The 24,006-nt window shown below is 51.4% G+C and overlaps 1 protein-coding gene across 1 annotated transcript in view; it reads left to right on the top strand.

The window, feature by feature from the left end:
• The window catches only part of LOC119979315 (collagen alpha-1(XVII) chain-like), a 236,466-nt gene that overhangs the window by 151,037 nt on the left and 61,423 nt on the right, over nucleotides 1-24,006 (top strand). The window contains 5 exon segments of the mRNA XM_038821395.1: nucleotides 2,251-2,301; nucleotides 11,229-11,342; nucleotides 11,493-11,552; nucleotides 20,804-20,845; nucleotides 23,589-23,660. Of these exon segments, the coding sequence (XP_038677323.1) occupies nucleotides 2,251-2,301; nucleotides 11,229-11,342; nucleotides 11,493-11,552; nucleotides 20,804-20,845; nucleotides 23,589-23,660 (339 nt within the window).

Here is a 24,006-nt window from a genome sequence, read left to right as displayed (position 1 = left end):
CTGTATCTAACCCCGTGCTGTACCTGTCCTGGGAGTGCTTGATGTGGGTAGTGTAGAGGGAGCTTTACTCTGTATCGAACCCCGTGCTGTACCTGTCCTGGAAGGGTTGGATGGGGACAGTGTAGAGGGAGCTTTACTCTGTATCTAACCCCGTGCTGTCCCTGTCCTGGGAGAGTTTGATGGAGACAGTGTAGAGGGAGCTTTACTCTGTATCTAACCCCGTGCTGTACCTGTCCTGGTAGTGTTTGATGGGGACAGTGTAGAGGGAGCTTTACTCTGTATCTAACCCCATGCTGTACCTGTCCTGGGAGTGTTTGATGGGGACAGTGTAGAGGGAGCTTTACTCTGTATCTAACCCCGTGCTGTACCTGTCCTGGGAGTGTTTGATGGGGGCAGTGTAGAGGGAGTTTTACTCTGTATCTAACCCCGTGCTGTACCTGTCCTGGGAGTGTTTAATGGGGACAGTGTAGAGGGAGCTTTACTCTGTATCTAACCCCGTGCTGTACCTGTCCTGGGAGTGTTTGATGGGGACAGTGTAGAGGGAGCTTTATCCTGTATCTAACCCCGTGCTGTACCTGTCCTGGGAGTGCTTGATGTGGGTAGTGTAGAGGGAGCTTTACTCTGTATCGAACCCCGTGCTGTACCTGTCCTGGAAGGGTTGGATGGGGACAGTATAGAGGGAGCTTTACTCTGTATCTAACCCCGTGCTGTCCCTGTCCTGGGAGAGTTTGATGGGGACAGTGTAGAGGGAGCTTTACTCTGTATCTAACCCCGTGCTGTACCTGTCCTGGGAGTGTTTGATGGGGACAGTGTAGAGGGAGCTTTACTCTGTATCTAACCCCGTGCTGTACCTGTCCTGGTAGTGTTTGATGGGGACAGTGTAGAGGGAGCTTTACTCTGTATCTAACCCCGTACTGTACCTGTCCTGGGAGTGTTTGATGGGGACAGTGCAGAGGGAGCTTTACTCTGTATCTAACCCCGTACTGTACCTGTCCTGGGAGTGTTTGATGGGGACTGTGTAGAGGGAGCTTTACCCTGTATCTAACCCCGTGCTGTACCTGTCCTGGGAGTGTTTGATGGGGACTGTGTAGAGGGAGCTTTACCCTGTATCTATCCCCGTGCTGTACCTGTCCTGGGAGTGTTTGATGGGGACAGTGTAGAGGGAGCTTTACTCTGTATCTAACCCCGTGCTGTACCTGTCCTGGGAGTGTTTGATGGGGACAGTGTAGAGAGAGCTTTACTCTGTATCTAACCCCATGCTGTACCTGTCCTGGGAGTGTTTGATGGGGACAGTGTAGAGGGAGCTTTACTCTGTATCTAGCCCCGTGCTGTACCTGTCCTGGGAGTGTTTGATGGGGCAGTGTAGAGGGAGCTTTACTCTGTATCTAACACCATGCTGTACCTGTCCTGGGAGTGTTTGATGGGGACAGTGTAGAGGGAGCTTTACTCTGTATCTAACCCCGTGCTGTACCTGTCCTGGGAGTGTTTGATGGGGACAGTGTAGAGGGAGCTTTACTCTGTATCTAACCCCGTGCTGTACCTGTCCTGGGAGTGTTTGATGGGGACAGTGTAGAGGGAGCTTTACTCTGTATCTAACCCCGTGCTGTACCTGTCCTGGGAGTGTTTGATGGGGACAGCGCAGAGGGAGCTTTACTCTGTATCTAACCCCGTGCTGGACCTGTCCTGGGAGTGTTTGATGGGGACAGTGTAGAGGAAACTTTGGGGCAGGAAATCTGCCGTCTTTCCCGGTCTGGCCAACATGTTTGATAGCCGGCGGGAACATGATGGGCTGAATGGCCTCCTTCCATGCTGTAAACCTGTCTGACTCGATATGACCCCAGACCCACAGTGATATGGTTGATTCTGAATTGCCCTTGTTCGAGGGCAATTAGGAATAAGTAACGAATGCCAGGGATACCCACAATGCCAGGGATACCCACAATGCCAGGGATACCCACAGTGCCAGGGATACCCACAATGCCAGGGATACCCACAATGCCAGGGATACCCACAGTGCCAGGGATACCCACAATGCCAGGGATACCCACAATGCCAGGGATACCCACAATGCCAGGGATACCCACAGTGCCAGGGATACCCACAATGCCAGGGATACCCACAGTGCCAGGGATACCCACAATGCCAGGGATACCCACAATGCCAGGGATACCCACAATGCCAGGATAGCAGAAAAGAAAAATATTGGTTATTTTATAGTAAATCTTTGTTGTTTTCTGTCCTGTTCTACAGGCGAGAGTATTGTTGGACCCCCAGGACCACAAGGAGCTGCAGGTCCTAAAGGTGAGTGTGTTATTTATCACAGTCCAACACTCCCTCAGTACTGACCCTCTTGACAGTGCGGCACTCCCTCAGTACTGACCCTCTGACAGTGCGGCACTCCCTCAGTACTGACCCTCTGACAGTGCGGCACTCCCTCAGTACTGACCCTCTGACAGTGCGGCTCTCCCTCAGTACTGACCCTCTGACAGTACGGCACTCCCTCAGTACTGACCCTCTGACAGTGCAGCACTCCCTCAGTACTGACCCTCTGACAGTGCGGCACTCCCTCAGTACTGACCCTCTGACAGTGCGGCACTCCCTCAGTACTGACCCTCTGACAGGTGCAGCACTCCCTCAGTACTGACCCTCTGACAGTGCGGCACTCCCTCAGTACTGGCCCTCTGACAGTGCGGCACTCCCTCAGTACTGACCCTCTGACAGTGCCGCACTCCCTCAGTACTGACCCTCTGACAGTGCAGCACTCCCTCAGTACTGACCCTCTGACAGTGCAGCACTCCCTCAGTACTGCCCCTCTGACAGTGCAGCGCTCCCTCAGTACTGACCCTCTGACAGTGCAGCGCTCCCTCAGTACTGCCCCTCTGACAGTGCAGCACTCCCTCAGTACTGCCCCTCTGACAGTGCGGCACTCCCTCAGTACTGACCCTCTGACAGTGCAGCACTCCCTCAGTACTGACCCTCATACAGTGCAGCACTCCCTCAGTACTGACCCTCTGACAGTGCAGCACTCCCTCAGTACTGACCCTCTGACAGTGCGGCACTCCCTCAATACTGTCCCTCTGACAGTGCGGCACTCCCTCAGTACTGACCCTCTGACAGTGCGGCACTCCCTCAGCACTGACCCTCTGACAGTGCGGCACTCCCTCAGCACTGACCCTCTGACAGTGCAGCGCTCCCTCAGTACTGACCCTCTGACAGTGCGGCACTCCCTCAGTACTGACCCTCTGACAGTGCGGCACTCCCTCAGTACTGACCCTCTGACAGTGCGGCACTCCCTCAGTACTGACCCTCTGACAGTGCGGCACTCCCTCAGTACTGATCCTCTGACAGAGCGGCACTCTTTCAGTACTGACCCTCTGACAGTGCGGCACTCTCTCAGTACTGACCCTCTGACAGTACAGCACTCCCTCAGTACTGACCCTCTGACAGTGCGGCACTCTTTCAGTACTGACCCTCTGACAGTGTGGCACTCCCTCAGTACTGACCCTCTGACAGTGCGGCACTCTTTCAGTACTGACCCTCTGACAGTGTGGCACTCCCTCAGTACTGACCCTCTGACAGTGCAGCACTCCCTCAGTACTGACCCTCTGACAGTGCGGCACTCACTCAGTACTGACCCTCTGACAGTGCGGCACTCTCTCAGTACTGACCCTCTGACAGTGCGGCACTCCCTCAGTACTGACCCTCTGACAGTGCAGCACTCCCTCAGTACTGACCCTCTGACAGTGCGGCGCTCCCTCAGTACTGACCGTCTGACAGTGCGGCACTCCCTCAGTACTGACCCTCGGACAGTGCAGCACTCCCTCAGTACTGACCCTCTGACAGTGCAGCACTCCCTCAGTACTGACCCTCTGACAGTGCGGCACTCCCTCAGTACTGACCCTCTGACAGTGCGGCACTCCCTCAGTACTGACCCTTTACAGTGCAGCACTCCCTCAGTACTGACCCTCTGACAGTGCAGCACTCCCTCAGTACTGACCCTCTGACAGTGCGGCACTCCCTCAGCACTGACCCTCTGACAGTGCGGCACTCCCTCAGTACTGACACTCTGACAGTGCAGCACTCCCTCAGCACTGACCCTCTGACAGTGCAGCACTCCCTCAGTACTGACCCTCTGACAGTGCAGCACTCCCTCAGTACTGACCCTCTGACAGTGCAGCACTCCCTCAGTACTGACCCTCTGACAGTGCGGCACTCCCTCAGTACTGACCCTCTGACAGTGCGGCACTCCCTCAGTACTGACCCTCTGACAGTGCGGCACTCCCTCAGTACTGACCCTCTGACAGTGCGGCACTCCCTCAGTACTGACCCTCTGACAGTGCAGCACTCCCTCAGTACTGACCCTCTGACAGTGCGGCACTCCCTCAGTACTGACCCTCTGACAGTGCAGCACTCCCTCAGTACTGACCCGCTGACAGTGCAGCACTCCCTCAGTACTGACCGTCTGACAGTGCGGCACTCCCTCAGTACTGACCCTCTGACAGTGCAGCACTCCCTCAGTACTGACCCTCTGACAGTGCGGCACTCCCTCGGTACTGACCCTCTGACAGTGCGGCACTCCCTCAGTACTGACCCTCTGACAGTGCAGCACTCCCTCAGTACTGACCCTCTGACAGTGCGGCACTCCCTCGGTACTGACCCTCTGACAGTGCAGCACTCCCTCAGTACTGACCCTATGACAGTGCGGCACTCCCTCAGTACTGACCCTCTGACAGTGCTGTATCCCTAAGTACTGACCCTCTGACAGTGCTGCACTCCCTCAGTACTGACCCTCTGACAGTGCAGCAGCCCCTCAGTACTGACCCTCTGACAGTGCAGCACTCCCTCAGTACTGACCCTCTGACAGTGCGGCACTCCCTCAGTACTGACCCTCTGACAGTGCGGCACTCCCTCAGTACTGACCCTCTGACAGTGCGGCACTCCCTCAGTACTGACCCTCTGACAGTGCAGCACTCCCTCAGTACTGACCCTCTGACAGTGCAGCACTCCCTCAGTACTGACCCTCTGACAGTGCAGCGCTCCCTCAGTACTGACCCTCTGACAGTGCGGCACTCCCTCAGTACTGACCCTCTGACAGTGCGGCACTCCCTCAGTACTGACCCTCTGACAGTGCAGCACTCCCTCAGTACTGACACTCTGACAGTGCTGCACTCCCTCAGTACTGACCCTCTGACAGTGCGGCACTCCCTCAGTACTGACCCTCTGACAGTGCGGCACTCCCTCAGTACTGACCCTCTGACAGTGCTGCACTCCCTCAGTACTGATCCTCTGACAGTGCAGCACTCCCTCAGTACTGACCCTCTGACAGTGCAGCACTCCCTCAGTACTGACCCTCTGACAGTGCCGCACTCCCTCAGTACTGACCCTCTGACAGTGCAGCATTCCCTCAGTACTGACCCTCTGACAGTGCTGCACTCCCTCAGTACTGATCCTCTGACAGTGCAGCACTCCCTCAGTACTGACCCTCTGTCAGTGCAGCACTCCCTCAGTACTGACCCTCTGACAGTGCAGCACTCTCTCAGTACTGACCCTCTGACAGTGCAGCACTCCCTCAGTACTGACCCTCTGACAGTGCGGCACTCCCTCAGTACTGACCCACTGACAGTGCGGCACTCCCTCAGTACTGACCCTCTGACAGTGCGGCACTCCCTCAGTACTGACCCTCTGACAGTGCGGCACTCCCTCAGTACTGACCCTCTGACAGTGCGGCACTCCCTCAGTACTGACCCTCTGACAGTGCGGCACTCCCTCAGTACTGACCCTCTGGCAGTGCGGGACTCCCTCAGTACTGACCCTCTGACAGTGCAGCACTCCCTCAGTACTGACACTCTGACAGTGCTGCATCCCTCGGTACTGACTCTCTGACAGTGCGGCACTCCCTCAGTACTGACCCTCTGACAGTGTGGCACTCCCTCAGTACTGACCCTCTGACAGTGCTGCACTCCCTCAGTACTGATCCTCTGACAGTGCAGCACTCCCTCAGTACTGACCCTCTGACAGTGCAGCACTCCCTCAGTACTGACCCTCTGACAGTGCCGCACTCCCTCAGTACTGACCCTCTGACAGTGCAGCATTCCCTCAGTACTGACCCTCTGACAGTGCTGCACTCCCTCAGTACTGATCCTCTGACAGTGCAGCACTCCCTCAGTACTGACCCTCTGTACAGTGCAGCACTCCCTCAGTACTGACCCTCTGACAGTGCAGCACTCTCTCAGTACTGACCCTCTGACAGTGCAGCACTCCCTCAGTACTGACCCTCTGACAGTGCGGCACTCCCTCAGTACTGACCCTCTGACAGTGCGGCACTCCCTCAGTACTGACCCTCTGACAGTGCGGCACTCCCTCAGTACTGACCCTCTGACAGTGCGGCACTCCCTCAGTACTGACCCTCTGACAGTGCGGCACTCCCTCAGTACTGACCCTCTGACAGTGCGGCACTCCCTCAGTACTGACCCTCTGACAGTGCAGCACATCCCTCAGTACTGACCCTCTGACAGTGCGGCACTCCCTCAGTACTGACCCTCTGACAGTGCAGCACTCCCTCAGTACTGACCCTATGACAGTGCGGCACTCCCTCAGTACTGACCCTCTGACAGTGCGGCACTCCCTCGGTACTGACCCTCTGACAGTGCAGCACTCCCTCAGTACTGACCCTATGACAGTGCGGCACTCCCTCAGTACTGACCCTCTGACAGTGCGGCACTCCCTCAGTACTGACCCTCTGACAGTGCGGCACTCCCTCAGTACTGACCCTCTGACAGTGCGGCACTCCCTCAGTACTGACCCTCTGACAGTGCGGCACTCCCTCAGTACTGACCCTCTGACAGTGCAGCACTCCCTCAGTACTGACCCTCTGACAGTGCGGCACTCCCTCAGTACTGACCCTCTGACAGTGCGGCACTCCCTCAGTACTGACCCTCTGACAGTGCGGCACTCCCTCAGTACTGACCCTCTGACAGTGCGGCACTCCCTCAGTACTGACCCTCTGACAGTGCAGCACTCCCTCAGTACTGACCCTCTGACAGTGCGGCACTCCCTCAGTACTGACCCTCTGACAGTGCGGCACTCCCTCAGTACTGACCCTCTGACAGTGCGGCACTCCCTCAGTACTGACCCTCTGACAGTGCGGCACTCCCTCAGTACTGACCCTCTGACAGTGCGGCACTCCCTCAGTACTGACCCTCTGACAGTGCGGCACTCCCTCAGTACTGACCCTCTGACAGTGCGGCACTCCCTCAGTACTGACCCTCTGACAGTGCGGCACTCCCTCAGTACTGACCCTCTGACAGTGCAGCACTCCCTCAGTACTGACCCTCTGACAGTGCGGCACTCCCTCAGTACTGACCCTCTGACAGTGCGGCACTCCCTCAGTACTGACCCTCTGACAGTGCGGCACTCCCGTCAGTACTGACCCTCTGACAGTGCAGCACTCCCTCAGCACTGACCCTCTGACAGTGCGGCACTCCCTCAGTACTCCAGCAGGAATCTTGTTTGAATTATGGTCTCATTACCAACTTTTACAGATGCACCATAGAAAGCATCCTATTGGGCTGCATCACAGCCTGGTATGGCAACTGCTCGGCCCAGGACCGCAAGAAACTTCAGAGAGTCGTGAATACCGCCCAGTCCATCACACAAACCTGCCTCCCATCCATTGACTGCATCTACACCTCCCGCTGTCTGGGGAAAGCGGGCAGCATAATCACAGACCCCTCCCACCCGGCTTACTCACTCTTCTAACTTCTTCCATTGGGCAGGAGATACAGAAGTCTGAGAACATGCACAAACAGACTCAAAAACAGCTTCTTCCCCACTGTCACCAGGCTCCTAAATGACCCTCTTATGGACTGACCTCATTAACACTACACCCTGTATGCTTCATCCGATGCCAATGCTTATGTAGTTACATTATAAATCTTGTATTGCCCGATTATAGAACATAGAACAGTACAGCACAGAACAGGCCCTTCGGCCCTCGATGTTGTGCCGAGCAATGATCACCCTACTCAAACCCACGTATCCACCCTATACCCGTAACCCAATAACCCCCCCTTAACCTTACTTTTTAGGATACTATGGGCAATTTAGCATGGCCAATCCACCTAACCTGCACATCTTTGGACTGTGGGAGGAAACCGGAGCACCCGGAGGAAACCCACGCAGACACGGGGAGGACGTGCAGACTCCACACAGACAGTGACCCAGCCGGGAATCGAACCTGGGACCCTGGAGCTGTGAAGCATTTATGCTAACCACCATGCTACCGTGCTGCCCTATCATGTACTTAATGATCTGCTCGCAGAAAAATACTTTTCACTGTACCTCGGTACACGTGACAATAAACAAAACCCAATCCAATCCAATCCAATCCAATCCAAAAGTGTCTGGATTGGGAATTGATTCCAGGTCTTGTCTCTGTGAGTGAGTTACCCACTGATTGACAATGTATTGATTACCTTTCCTCTGATTCTCTGGTTTGGAGGTTGGGAGATTGCTGACCTCACAGTGAGAATTCATCCCCTCCGCATTCTGCTGACTGGCTGAGGGATCTTCTCAGATCAAGGCTGGGATTCTCCTGTACCCGGTGGGGTGGGGGGTCCCGGTGTAGCGGAGTGGCGCCAACCACTCCGGCGTTGGGCCTCCCCTGAGGTGGGGAATTCTCCTTACCTTTGGGGGCTAGGCCCGCTCCGGAGGTGGTTGGCTCCACGCCGCCCGGCGTTGGGGCTGGCCGAAAGGCCTTCGCCGGTTTGTGCATGCGCCAGTGCATCAGCGGCCGCTGACATCACCACCGCCGCATTCCCGCTGGGGGATTCTCCTACGCCTCCGCATTGGTGGAGGCCATGGCGGCGGCGGAAGGAAAAGAGTGCCCCCACGGCACTGGCCCGCCCGCTGATCGGTGGGCCCCGATTGCGGGCCAGGCCACCGTGGGGGCACCCCCTGGAGTCCGATCGCCCCGCGCTCCCCCCCCCCCCCCAGGACCCCGGGGGGCCCCACGCGCCGTCAATCCCGCCTCCATCAGAGGTGGTTGAAACCACGTCAGCGGGAACGGCCTGTCAGCAGGTGGGACTTCAGCCCATCGCGGGCCGGAGAATCGCCGCGGGGGGGGGGCGCCGATCGGTGCGGGGGGCACGCCGATCGGTGCGGGGGGCACGCCGATCGGCGTGGGGGGCATGCCGATCAGCGGGGCATGATTCCCGCACCCGCCAATCCTGGGTGGCGGAGAATTCCGGCCACGGCAGGGGTGGGATTTACTCCGGCACCGGGCAATTCTCCGACCCTGTGGGGGGTCGGAGGATTCGGCCCCAGATGTCTGATTAGCTTATCAGTAAAGAGATCTTTATCATTCTGCATTATCACATCAAGCAGCAGCCTGTTGAGTTCCAGGGATTCCACTCAATGTGGGCCCAGCACTAATAGCTCCTTTGGAAACTTCCCAGTAAATCCCGTACTCTCGGAGCAGAGCGTAGCTCAGGGTGAAACAATTGACAGACTTTCCCAGCTGTCTACTGAGGTGATTAATGTGGACTCATTGCACAGAACAGCCTCGTCGGAATTCTTCGAGACAGGATCTACTCCCATTTGGAAGCAAATGGACATATTAGCGAGAGGCAGCACGGTTTTGTGAAGGGGAGGTTGTGTCTCACTAACTTGATAGAGTTTTTCGAAGAGGTCACAAAGATGATTGATGCAGGTAGGGCAGTGGATGTTGTCTATATGGACTTCAGTAAGGCCTTTGACAAGGTCCCTCATGGTAAACTGGTACAAAAGGTGAAGTCACACGGGATCAGGGGTGAGCTGGCAAGGTGGATACAGAACTGGCTAGGTCATAGAAGGCAGAGAGTAGCAATGGAAGGGTGCTTTTCTGATTGGAGGGCTGTGACTAGTGGTGTTCCGCAGGGATCAGTGCTGGGACCGTTGCTGTTCATAGTATATATAAATGATTTGGAGGAAAATGTAACTGGTCTGATTAGTAAGTTTGCAGATGACACAAAGGTTGGTGGAATTGCGGATAGCGATGAGGAATGTCAGAAGATAAAGCAGGATTTAAATGGTTTGGAGACTTGGGCGGAGAGATGGCAGATGGAGTTTAATCCGGACAAATGTGAGGTAATGCATTTTGGAAGGTCTAATACAGGTAGGGAATATACAGTGAATGGTAGAATCCTCAAGAGTATTGACAGTCAGAGAGATCTAGGTGTGCAGGTCCACAGGTCACTGAAAGGGGCAACACAGGTGGAGAAGGTAGTCAAGAAGGCATACGGCATGCTTGCCTTCATTGGCCGGGGCATTGAGTATAAGAATTGGCAAGTCATGTTGCAGCTGTATAGAACCTTAGTTAGGCCACATTTGGAGTATAGTGTTCAATTCTGGTCGCCACACTACCAGAAGGATGTGGAGGCTTTAGAGAGGGTGCAGAAGAGATTTACCAGGATGTTGCCTGGTATGGAGGGTATTAGCTATGAGGAGCTGTTGAATAAACTCTGTTTGTTCTCACTGGAATGACGGAGGTTGAGGGGCGACCTGATAGAGGTCTACAAAATTATGAGGGGCATAGACAGAGTGGATAGTCAGAGACTTTTCCCCAGGGTAGAGGGGTCAATTACTGGGGGGGGGCATAGGTTTAAGGTGCGAGGGGCAAGGTTTAGAGGAGATGTACGAGGCAAGTTTTTTACACAGAGGGTAATGGGTGCCTGGAACTCGCTGCCGGAGGAGGTGGTGGAAGCAGGGACGATAGTGACATTTAAGGGGCATCTTGACAAATACATGAATAGGATGGGAATAGAGGGATACGGACCCAGGAAGTGTAGAAGATTTTAGTTTAGACGGGCAACATGGTCGGCACAGGCTTGGAGGGCCGAAGGGCCTGTTCCTGTGCTGTACTTTTCTTGATGTGGAGATGCCGGCGTTGGACTGGGGTGAGCACAGTAAGAAGTCTTACAACACCAGGTTAAAGTCCAACAGGTTTGTTTCAAACACGAGCTTTCGGAGCACGGCTCACGACTCACCTGAGGAAGGAGCTGCGCTCCGAAAGCTCGTGTTTGAAACAAACCTGTTGGACTTTAACCTGGTGTTGTAAGACTTCTTACTGTACTTTTCTTTGTTCTTTGTTTATTGTTAATCCAACCCACCCATCATTCAATACAATTAATTACTCTGTAAAACAAACTAAAGAGTGAAGCTCCTCACTCACCTCTCACTTTGTCCTCCAGGTGAAGGTAAAGCAGGAACCCCCGGACAGTCCGGACCCCCCGGACCCTCTGGACCACCCGGACCCCAAGGATCTCCCGGATCCCCAGGCACTGATGGTTCCACAGGCCACAGAGGTAACTCACTGCACCGGGATTGTCCCTGAATGTAGAACCGCATTATCACCAATTGTTAACATCAGAATGTGTCGATATAATTAAAGCAAATATTTAATATCTACTGTTGATTTAATGAAATATTTAAATCACGCTTCCTGTCTTCCACAGGACCCCTGTTTGCAGGACCCCCAGGACCCCCTGGACCTCCCGGACGTCCCGGTCCTAGAGGTAAATACACCCTGTGTCCAACATCTCAGTTAGCGTTGGCCCATTTCCCCGTTCCTCCTTCAGTGTGTTCGTGTCGGCGCTCAGAGTTTCACAGGTGCTAGAACCTTCTCCGCACCTCCAAATGGGAGATTGTGGGAGGAAATATCCCATTGCACAGGGAAAAATCCTGATTTACTCCCAACATTATAGAATTGACAAGCCCCAGGCAGCAGACTGGCCCCAGCATTGGACCCAGACAGCAGGCTGCCCACAGCACTGGACCCAGACAGCACACTGGCCATAGCACTGGACACTGGACCCAGACAGCGGGCTGACCACAGCACTGGACACTGGACCCAGACAGCAGGCTGACCACAGCACTGGACCCAGACAGCAGGCTGCCCACAGCACTGGACACTGGACCCAGACAGCGGGCTGACCACAGCACTGGACACTGGACCCAGACAGCGGGCTGACCACAGCACTGGACACTGGATTCAGACAGCAGGCTGACCACAGCACTGGACCCAGACAGCATACTGGCCATAGCTCTGGACACTGTACCCAGACAGCGGGCTGACCACAGCACTGGACCCAGACAGCAGGCTGCCCACAGCACTGGACACTGGACCCAGACAGCAGGCTGCCCACAGAACTGGACACTGGACCCAGACAGCGGGCTGACCACAGCACTGGACCCAGACAGCGGGCTGACCACAGCACTGGACCCAGACAGCGGGCTGACCACAGCACTGGACCCAGACAGCACACTGGCCATAGCACTGGACACTGGATTCAGACAGCAGGCTGACCACAGCACTGGACACTGTACCCAGACAGCGGGCTGACCACAGCACTGGACCCAGACAGCGGGCTGACCACAGCACTGGACCCAGACAGCAGGCTGACCACAGCACTGGACACTGGACTCAGAGAGCAGACTGACCGCAACACTGGACATTGGACTCAGAAAGCAGATTGACTCGAGCACTGGACACTGGGTCAGACAGAGGACTGACAGCAGCTCTGGACACTGGACTCAGGCACTGTATATCAGTGTTACAGTGAGGGACACGGTGTATATCAGTGTTACAGTGAGGGACACAGTGTATATCAGTGTTACAGTGAGGGACACAGTGTATATCAGTGTTACAGTGAGGGACACAGTGTATATCAGTGTCACAGTGAGGGACACAGTGTATATCAGTGTTACAGTGAGGGACACAGTGTATATCAGTGTCACAGTGAGGGATACAGTGTGGATATCAGTGTTACAGTGAGGGACACAGTGTATATCAGTGTTACAGTGAGGGACACAGTGTATATCAGTGTTACAGTGAGGGACACAGTGTATATCAGTGTCACAGTGAGGGACACAGTGTATATCAGTGTTACAGTGAGGGACACAGTGTATATCAGTGTTACAGTGAGGGACACAGTGTATATCAGTGTCACACTGAGGGACACAGTGTATATCAGTGTTACAGTGAGGGACACAGTGTATATCAGTGTTACAGTGAGGGACACAGTGTATATCAGTGTTACAGTGAGGGACACAGTGTATATCAGTGTTACAGTGAGGGACACAGTGTATATCAGTGTTACAGTGAGGGACACAGTGTATATCAGTGTTACAGTGAGGGACACAGTGTATATCAGTGTTACAGTGAGGGATACAGTGTATATCAGTGTTACAGTGAGGGATACAGTGTATATCAGTGTTACAGTGAGGGACACAGTGTATATCAGTGTTACAGTGAGGGACACAGTGTATATCAGTGTTACAGTGAGGGACACAGTGTATATCAGTGTCACAGTGAGGGACACAGTGTATATCAGTGTTACAGTGAGGGACACAGTGTATATCAGTGTTACAGTGAGGGACACAGTGTATATCAGTGTCACAGTGAGGGACACAGTGTATATCAGTGTTACAGTGAGGGACACAGTGTATATCAGTGTTACAGTGAGGGACACAGTGTATATCAGTGTTACAGTGAGGGACACAGTGTATATCAGTGTTACAGTGAGGGACACAGTGTATATCAGTGTCACACTGAGGGACACAGTGTATATCAGTGTTACAGTGAGGGACACAGTGTATATCAGTGTTACAGTGAGGGACACAGTGTATATCAGTGTTACAGTGAGGGATACAGTGTATATCAGTGTTACAGTGAGGGACACAGTGTATATCAGTGTTACAGTGAGGGACACAGTGTATATCAGTGTTACAGTGAGGGACACAGTGTATATCAGTGTCACAGTGAGGGACACAGTGTATATCAGTGTTACAGTGAGGGACACAGTGTATATCAGTGTTACAGTGAGGGACACAGTGTATATCAGTGTCACACTGAGGGACACAGTGTATATCAGTGTTACAGTGAGGGACACAGTGTATATCAGTGTTACAGTGAGGGACACAGTGTATATCAGTGTTACAGTGAGGGACACAGTGTATATCAGTGTTACAGTGAGGGACACAGTGTATATCAGTGTTACAGTAAGGGACACAGTGTATATCAGTGTTTTACAGTAAGGGACACAGTGTATATCAGTGTTTTACAGTAAGGGATGCGGTGTATATCAGTGTTTTACAGTAAGGGACACGGAGTATATCAGTGTTTTACAGTAAGGGACACAGTGTATATCAGTGTTACAGTGAGGGACACAGTGTATATCAGTGTTACAGTGAGGGACACAGTGTATATCAGTGTCACAGTGAGGGACACAGTGTATATCAGTGTTACAGTGAGGGACACAGTGTATATCAGTGTTACAGTGAGGGACACAGTGTATATCAGTGTCACAGTGAGGGACACAGTGTATATCAGTGTTACAGTGAGGGACACAGTGTATATCAGTGTTACAGTGAGGGACACAGTGTATATCAGTGTTACAGTGAGGGACACAGTGTATATCAGTGTTACAGTGAGGGACACAGTGTATATCAGTGTCACACTGAGGGACACAGTGTATATCAGTGTTACAGTGAGGGACACAGTGTATATCAGTGTTACAGTGAGGGACACAGTGTATATCAGTGTTACAGTGAGGGACAGAGTGTATATCAGTGTTACAGTGAGGGACACAGTGTATATCAGTGTTACAGTGAGGGACACAGTGTATATCAGTGTTACAGTGAGGGACAGTGTGTATATCTGTGTTACAGTGAGGGACACAGTGTATATCAGTGTTACAGTGAGGGACACAGTGTATATCAGTGTTACAGTGAGGGACAGTGTGTATATCAGTGTTACAGTGAGGGACACAGTGTATATCAGTGTTACAGTGAGGGACACAGTGTGTATCAGTGTTACAGTGAGGGACACAGTGTATATCAGTGTTACAGTGAGGGACAGTGTGTATATCAGTGTTACAGTGAGGGACACAGTGTATATCAGTGTTACAGTGAGGGACACAGTGTATATCAGTGTCACAGTGAGGGACACAGTGTATATCAGTGTTACAGTGAGGGACAGTGTGGATATCAGTGTTACAGTGAGGGATACAGTGTATATCAGTGTTACAGTGAGGGACAGTGTGTATATCAGTGTTACAGTGAGGGACACAGTGTATATCAGTGTTACAGTGAGGGACAGTGTGGATATCAGTGTCACAGTGAGGGACACGGTGTATATCAGTGTTACAGTGAGGGACACAGTGTATATCAGTGTTACAGTGAGGGACACAGTGTATATCAGTGTTACAGTGAGGGACACAGTGTATATCAGTGTCACAGTGAGGGACAGTGTGTATATCAGTGTTACAGTGAGGGACACGGTGTATATCAGTGTTACAGTGAGGGACACGGTGTATATCAGTGTTACAGTGAGGGACACAGTGTATATCAGTGTTACAGTGAGGGACACAGTGTATATCAGTGTTACAGTGAGGGACACAGTGTATATCAGTGTTACAGTGAGGGACACAGTGTATATCAGTGTTACAGTGAGGGACAGTGTGTATATCAGTGTTACAGAGAGGGACAGTGTGTATATCAGTGTTACAGTGAGGGACACAGTGTTTATCAGTGGTACAGTGAGGGACACGGTGTATATCAGTGTTACAGTGAGGGACACAGTGTATATCAGTGTCACAGTGAGGGACACAGTGTATAACAGTGTTACAGTGAGGGACACAGTGTATATCAGTGTTACAGTGAGGGACAGTGTGTATATCAGTGTTACAGTGAGGGACACAGTGTATATCAGTGTCACAGTGAGGGACACGGTGTATATCAGTGTTACAGTGAGGGACACAGTGTATATCAGTGTTACAGTGAGGAACACAGTGTATATCAGTGTTACAGTGAGGGACACAGTATATATCAGTGTTACAGTGAGGGACACAGTGTATATCAGTGTTACAGTGAGGGACAGTGTGTATATCAGTGTTACAGTGAGGGACACAGTGTATATCAGTGTTACAGTGAGGGACACAGTGGATATCAGTGTTACAGTGAGGGACACAGTGTATATCAGTGTCACAGTGAGGGACACAGTGTATATCAGTGTTACAGTGAGGGACACAGTGTATATCAGTGTTACAGTGAGGGACACAGTGTATATCAGTGTTACAGTGAGGGACACAGTGTATATCAGTGTTACAGTGAGGGACACAGTGTATATCAGTGTCACAGTGAGGGACACAGTGTATATCAGTGTTACAGTGAGGGACAGTGTGGATATCAGTGTTACAGTGAGGGACAGAGTGTATATCAGTGTTACAGTGAGGGACACAGTGTATATCAGTGTTACAGTGAGGGACACAGTGTATATCAGTGTTACAGTGAGGGACACAGTGTATATCAGTGTTACAGTGAGGGACACAGTGTATATCAGTGTTACAGTGAGGGACACAGTGTATATCAGTGTTACAGTGAGGGACAGAGTGTATATCAGTGTTACAGTGAGGGACACAGTGTATATCAGTGTTACAGTGAGGGACAGTGTGTATATCAGTGTTACAGTGAGGGACACAGTGTATATCAGTGTTACAGTGAGGGACACAGTGTATATCAGTGTTACAGTGAGGGACACAGTGTATATCAGTGTTACAGTGAGGGACACAGTGTATATCAGTGTTACAGTGAGGGACACAGTGTATATCAGTGTTACAGTGAGGGACAGTGTGTATATCAGTGTTACAGTGAGGGACACAGTGTATATCAGCGTTACAGTGAGGGACACAGTGTATATCAGTGTTACAGTGAGGGACACAGTGTATATCAGTGTCACAGTGAGGGACATGGTGTATATCAATGTTACAGTGAGGGACACAGTGTGTTACAGTGAGGGACACAGTGTATATCAGTGTTACAGTGAGGGACAGTGTGTATATCAGTCTTACAGTGAGGGACACAGTGTATATCAGTGTTACAGTGAGGGACAGAGTGTATATCAGTGTTACAGTGAGGGATACAGTGTATATCAGTGTTACAGTGAGGGACAGAGTGTATATCAGTGTTACAGTGAGGGACAGTGTGTATATCAATGTTACAGTGAGGGACACAGTGTATATCAGTGTTACAGTGAGGGACACAGTGTATATCAGTGTTACAGTGAGGGACAGGGTGTATATCAGTGTTACAGTGAGGGACACAGTGTATATCAGTGTTACAGTGAGGGACACAGTGTATATCAGTGTTACAGTGAGGGACACAGTGGATATCAGTGTTACAGTGAGGGACAGAGTGTATATCAGTGTTACAGTGAGGGACACAGTGTATATCAGTGTCACAGTGAGGGACACAGTGTATATCAGTGTCACAGTGAGGGACACAGTGTATATCAGTGTTACAGTGAGAGGCACAATGTATATCAGTGTTACAGTGAGGGACACAGTGTATATCAGTGTTACAGTGAGGGACACAGTGTATATCAGTGTTACAGTGGGGGACAGTGTGTATATCAGTGTTACAGTGAGGGACACAGTGTTTATCAGTGGTACAGTGAGGGACAGAGTGGATATCAGTGTTACAGTGAGGGATACAGTGTATATCAGTGTTACAGTGAGGGACACAGTGTATATCAGTGTTACAGTGAGGGACAGTGTGTATATCAGTGTCACAGTGAGGGACACAGTGTTACAGGGAGCAACAGTGTGTATATCAGTGTTACAGTGAGGGACACAGTGTATATCAGTGTTACAGTGAGGGACACAGTGTATATCAGTGTTACAGTGAGGGACACAGTGTATATCAGTGTTACAGTGAGCGACACAGTGTATATCAGTGTTACAGTGAGGGACACAGTGTATATCGGTCTTACAGTGAGGGACACAGTGTATATCAGTGTTACAGTGAGGGACACAGTGTATATCAGTGTTACAGTGAGGAACACAGTGTATATCAGTGTTACAGTGAGGGACACAGTGTATATCAGTGTTACAGTGAGGGACAGTGTGGATATCAGTGTTACAGTGAGGGACACAGTATATATCAGTGTTACAGTGAGGGACACAGGGTATATCAGTGTTACAGTGAGGGACACAGTGTATAACAGTGTTACAGTGAGGGACACAGGGTATATCAGTGTTACAGTGAGGGACACAGTGTATAACAGTGTTACAGTGAGGGACACAGTGTTTATCAGTGTTACAGTGAGGGACACAGTGTATAACAGTGTTATAGTGAGGGACACAGTGTATATCAGTGTCACAGTGAGGGACACAGTGTATATCAGTGTTACAGTGAGGGACACAGTGTATATCAGTGTCACAGTGAGGGATACAGTGTGGATATCAGTGTTACAGAGAGGGACACAGTGTATATCAGTGTTACAGTGAGGGACACAGTGTATATCAGTGTTACAGTGAGGGACACAGTGTATATCAGTGTTACAGTGAGGGACACAGTGTGTATAAGTGTTACAGTGAGGGACAGTGTGTATATCAGTGTTACAGTGAGGGACAGTGTATATCAGTGTTACAGTGAGGGACGCAGTGTATATCAGTGTCACAGAGAGGGACACAGTGTATATCAGTGTTACAGTGAGGGACACAGTGTATATCAGTGTTACAGTGAGGGACACAGTGGATATCAGTGTCACAGTGAGGGACACAGTGTATATCAGTGTTACAGTGAGGGACAGAGTGTATATCAGTGTTACAGTGAGGGACACAGTGTATAACAGTGTTACAGTGAGGGACACAGTGTATATCAGTGTTACAGTGAGGGACAGTGTGTATATCAGTGTTACAGTGAGGGACACAGTGTATATCAGTGTTACAGTGAGGGACAGTGTGTATATCAGTGTCACAGTGAGGGACACAGTGTATATCAGTGTTACAGTGAGGGACACATTGTATATCAGTGTTACAGTGAGGGACACAGTGTATATCAGTGTCACAGTGAGGGACACAGTGTATATCAGTGTTACAGTGAGGGACAGTGTGTATATCAGTGTTACAGTGAGGGACACAGTGTATATCAGTGTTACAGTGAGGGACACAGTGTATATCAGTGTTACAGTGAGGGATACAGTGTATATCAGTGTTACAGTGAGGGACACAGTGTATATCAGTGTTACAGTGAGGGACACAGTGGATATCAGTGTCACAGTGAGGGACACAGTGTATATCAGTGTTACAGTGAGGGACACATTGTATATCAGTGTTACAGTGAGGGACACAGTGTATATCAGTGTCACAGTGAGGGATACAGTGTATATCAGTGTTACAGTGAGGGACACAGTGTATATCAGTGTTACAGTGAGGGATACAGTGTATATCAGTGTTACAGTGAGGGACACAGTGTATATCAGTGTCACAGTGAGGGATACAGTGTGGATATCAGTGTTACAGTGAGGGACAGTGTGTATATCAGTGTCACAGTGAGGGATACAGTGTGGATATCAGTGTTACAGTGAGGGACACAGTGTATATCAGTGTTACAGTGAGGGACACAGTGTATATCAGTGTCACAGTGAGGGATACAGTGTGGATATCAGTGTTACAGTGAGGGACACAGTGTATATCAGTGTCACAGTGAGGGACACAGTGTATATCAGTGTTACAGTGAGGGACACATTGTATATCAGTGTCACAGTGAGGGATACAGTGTATATCAGTGTTACAGTGAGGGACACAGTGTATATCAGTGTCACAGTGAGGGATACAGTGTGGATATCAGTGTTACAGTGAGGGACACAGTGTATATCAGTGTTACAGTGAGGGACACAGTGTATATCAGTGTTACAGTGAGGGACAGTGTGTATATCAGTGTTACAGTGAGGGACACAGTGTATATCAGTGTTACAGTGAGGGACACAGTGTATATCAGTGTCACAGTGAGGGATACAGTGTGGATATCAGTGTCACAGTGAGGGACACAGTGTATATCAGTGTTACAGTGAGGGACACGGTGTATATCAGTGTCACAGTGAGGGATACAGTGTATATCTGTGTTACAGTGAGGGACACAGTGTATATCAGTGTCACAGTGAGGGATACAGTGTATATCTGTGTTACAGTGAGGGACACAGTGTATATCAGTGTTACAGTGAGGGACAGTGGATATCAGTGTTACAATGAGGGACACAGTGTATAACAGTGTTACAGTGAGGGACACAGCGTATATCAGTGTTACAGTGAGGGACACAGTGTATATCAGTGTTACAGTGAGGGACACAGTGTATATCAGTGTTACAGTGAGGGACGCAGGATATATCAGTGTTACAGTGAGGGACACAGTGTATATCAGTGTTACAGTGAGGGACACAGTGTATATCAGTGTTACAGTGAGGGACACAGTGTATAACAGTGTTACAGTGAGGGACACAGTGTATATCAGTGTCACAGTGAGGGATACAGTGTATATCAGTGTTACAGTGAGGGATACAGTGTGTATATCAGTGTTACAGTGAGGGACACAGTGTATATCAGTGTTACAGTGAGGGACACAGTGTATAACAGTGTTACAGTGAGGGACACAGTGTATATCAGTGTCACAGTGAGGGACACAGTGTATATCAGTGTTACAGTGAGGGATACAGTGTATATCAGTGTTACAGTGAGGGACACAGTGTATATCAGTGTCACAGTGAGGGACACAGTGTATATCAGTGTTACAGTGAGGGACACAGTGTATATCAGTGTTACAGTGAGGGACACAGTGTATATCAGTGTTACAGTGAGGGACAGTGTGGATATCAGTGTTACAGTGAGGGACACCGTGTATATCAGTGTTACAGTGAGGGATATAGTGTGGATATCAGTGATGCACTAGAGACTGTTCTGCTCAATGTTTCCCCTTTTGCTTCTTGTAGGTGAAGTTGGTCAGGCAGGATTGCCAGGTGCGTCTGGAGACGGTAAGTCTGACCCTCTCGTTGTGTAAATCACATTCCAATTATCACAGGTTTGTGTGATTACTGTCATTCCCTCGGGATGGTCTTGTCCCTTCACTCTGACCTTTCCGGAGTGGTCTGATTGAAACATTGAGTGGAAATGGGTTGGTGAGAGCTGCATTGTGATTTATTTCCCAGGAACAGTCTTGGATACTCTACCCAGGTGTCAGCACCGACTAGGATGATCCATTGGCCCCACTGTGACCCCAATCCAGCTTGTCTCTCAGGGGGTCATCGTACTGTTTAAAAATCATTTTTACGGGATGTGGGCTCCACTGGCTGGGCAAGCATTTGTTGTCCATTCCTAATTGCCCTTGAGAAGGTAGTGGTGAACTGCTGCAGTCCCTGAGTGTAGGTACACCCACTGTGCTGTTAGGGAAAGGGTCCAGAATGTTGTCCCAGTGACAGTGAAGGAACGGCGATATTTCCAAGTCAGGATGGTGCGTGACTTGGAGGGGAACCTCCAGGTGGTGGGGTTCCCAGGTATCTGCTGCTCTTGTCCTAGATGGTAGCAGTCGTGGGTTAGGAAGGTGCTGCCTGAGGAGCCTTGGTGAGTTACTGCAGTGCATCTTGTAGATGGTACACACGGCTGCCACTGTGCGTCAGTGATGGAGGGTTTGAATGTTTGTGGAAGGCGGGGGGGAATCAAACGGCTGTTTTGTCCTGGATGGTGTCAAACTTCTTGAGTGTATTTGGGGCTTTTCACAGTGACTTCATACTTGTGACAATAAAAGATTATTATTATTATTGGCGCTGCACTCACCCAGGCAAGTGGAGGCTTTTTATCACACTCCTTACTTGTGCCTTGTAGATGGTAGACAGGCTTTGGGGAGTTGGGAGGTGAGTTACTCTCTGCAGGATTCCCAGCCCCTGACCTGCCCTGGTAACCACAGTATTCATGTGGCTGGGTCCAGTTCAGTTTCTGATCGATGGTAACCCCCAGGATGTGGGGGATTCAGCAATGGGAATGCCATTGAATGTCAAGGGCGATGGTTAGTCCCTCTTGTAGGAGATGGTCATTGTCTGGCACTGTGTGGCGCGAATGTAACTTGCCGCTTGTCAGCCCCAAGCCTGGATATTGCCCAGGTCTTGCTGCATTTGCATGTAGACTGCTTCAGTGTCTGAGGAGTTGCGAATGGTGCTGAACATTGTGCAGTCATCTATAAACATCCCCAAACTGATCTTACGTTAGAAGAAAGGTCATTGGTGAAGTAGCTGAAGATGGTTGGAGCCGAGGACACTACCCTGAGGAACTCCTGCAGTGATGTCCTGGAGCTGAGATGATTGACCTCCAACCACCACAACCATCTCCCTTTGTGCCGGGATATGACCCAACCAGCAGAGAGTTTCCCCCTGATTCCCATTGGCTCCAGTTTAGCTCGGGGCTCCTTGATGCCACACTCGGTCAAATGCTGCCTTGATGTCAAGGGCAGTCACTCTCTCCTCACCTCTGGCATTTAGCTCTATTGCCCATGTTTGAACCAAGGCTGTAAAGAGGTCAGGAGCTGAGTGACCCTGGCAGAACCCAAACTGAGTGTCCGTGAGCAGGTTATTGCTGAGTAACTGCCGCTTCTTAGCGCTGTTGATGGTTCCTTCCATCACTGTATTGATGTTTGAGTGTAGACTGATAGGGCGGTAATTGGACAGATTACATTTTTGTGTACAGGACACACCTGGGTAATTTTCCACATTGCCAGGTAGATGCCAGTGTTGTAGCTGTACTGGAACAGCTTGGCTAGGGGTGCGGCAAGTTCTGGAGCACAAATCTTCAGTACTATTGCTGGGATATTGTCAGGGCCCATTACTGTTGCAATATCCAGTACCTTCAGCTGTTTAGTGATATCAGTATTGGCTGCAGACTGACATTTGTGATGTCAGTCCCCGGAGTCTCCGGAGGAGATCGAGATGGATCATCCACTCGGCACCTCTGGCTGACGATTGTTGGGTCTGCTTCAACCTTACCTTTTGTTGGGTGTAGTGTGTCCGGGACAGTCCTGCCGAGGAATAGGAGACTCTTTCTGAGGTTTAACAGTTGAGCCCAGCTGGAAGGTGAGGACACATTTTCCCCTCTTCTACCCAAACATTGGGCGAAATTCTCCCCCCCCCACGACGGGTGGGAGAATAGCGGGAGGGCCTTCCCGACTTTTTTGTCGGCCGTGCCAAGGGTGCCATGGGCCCGCGATCGGTGCCCACCGATCGCGGGCAGCGGGCCCGATGCCCGCGCACTATTTGTCCTTCTGCCGCCCCGCAGTATCAATACGCGGGGCGGCTGAGGGGCAACCCGGACCGCGCATGCGCGGGTTTCGCGCAAAAACGCGATGCCGTCATCCGCGCATGCGCGGGTGGAGTCTTCCCACCTGCGCATGCGCGGCTGACGTCATATGACGCGTCAGCCGGCGCTAAGTCCGACAAGCGGGCTTAACGATTTTCGTTAAGCCCGACTTGTCGGAGCCTCCGACGTCGGGCTGCTAGCCCCGACGGGGGACCAGAATCGGTCCCCCGTCGGGAAGGGGCGCGATGCCGTAAAACCCGCCCGGGTTTTACGGCAGTTTGACGATTTCTCCCGTTTTGGGAGAATTTCGCCCATTATTCCAGAGGATCTGGGGCAGCTGCTGCCAGGTTTTCCCTGTTGCAGTCTGTCAGTGACTGAGGGAGTTCCATCTCCTTGAACACAATCTCACTCACACTCTCTGTTCTTATTCAACAGGTGGTTCATTTGTTCCCGGTCCCCCGGGACCCCCAGGTCCAGCTGGACCCCCCGGCCGGGAAGGTGCCAGAGGTCAGTATGCAGAATGACACGTGTTTCTGTAATATTCGCTGACACACCTCCCAATGATCTCACTCATGTGACCAAACCACATGTCCCAAGCTCCCAGCTTCCTCTCCTGTGTCACGGGGCCAGCTCGGGGGAGGGGGGAGTGGGAGAGAGGGGGAGGGGGAGTGAGGAGTGGGAGAGAGGGGGAGAGGGGGAGTGGGTGTGTGGAAGGGGGAGGGGGGGACGGGGAGTGGGGGGCTGAGGGAGGTGTGGGGCAGGGGGAGTGGGGCAGGGGGAGTGGGGGAGAGGGGAGTGGGGGAGTGGGGAGAGGGGGGAGTGGGTAGAGGGAGTGGGGAGAGTGGGGGAGGGG

The sequence above is a fragment of the Scyliorhinus canicula genome, chromosome 16 (genome assembly GCF_902713615.1).
Source record: "Scyliorhinus canicula chromosome 16, sScyCan1.1, whole genome shotgun sequence".
Classification (NCBI taxonomy): Eukaryota; Metazoa; Chordata; class Chondrichthyes; order Carcharhiniformes; family Scyliorhinidae; genus Scyliorhinus; species Scyliorhinus canicula.
The sequence above is the reverse complement of the archived record's forward strand: the minus strand, read 5'-3'. Positions and strand labels throughout refer to the sequence as shown.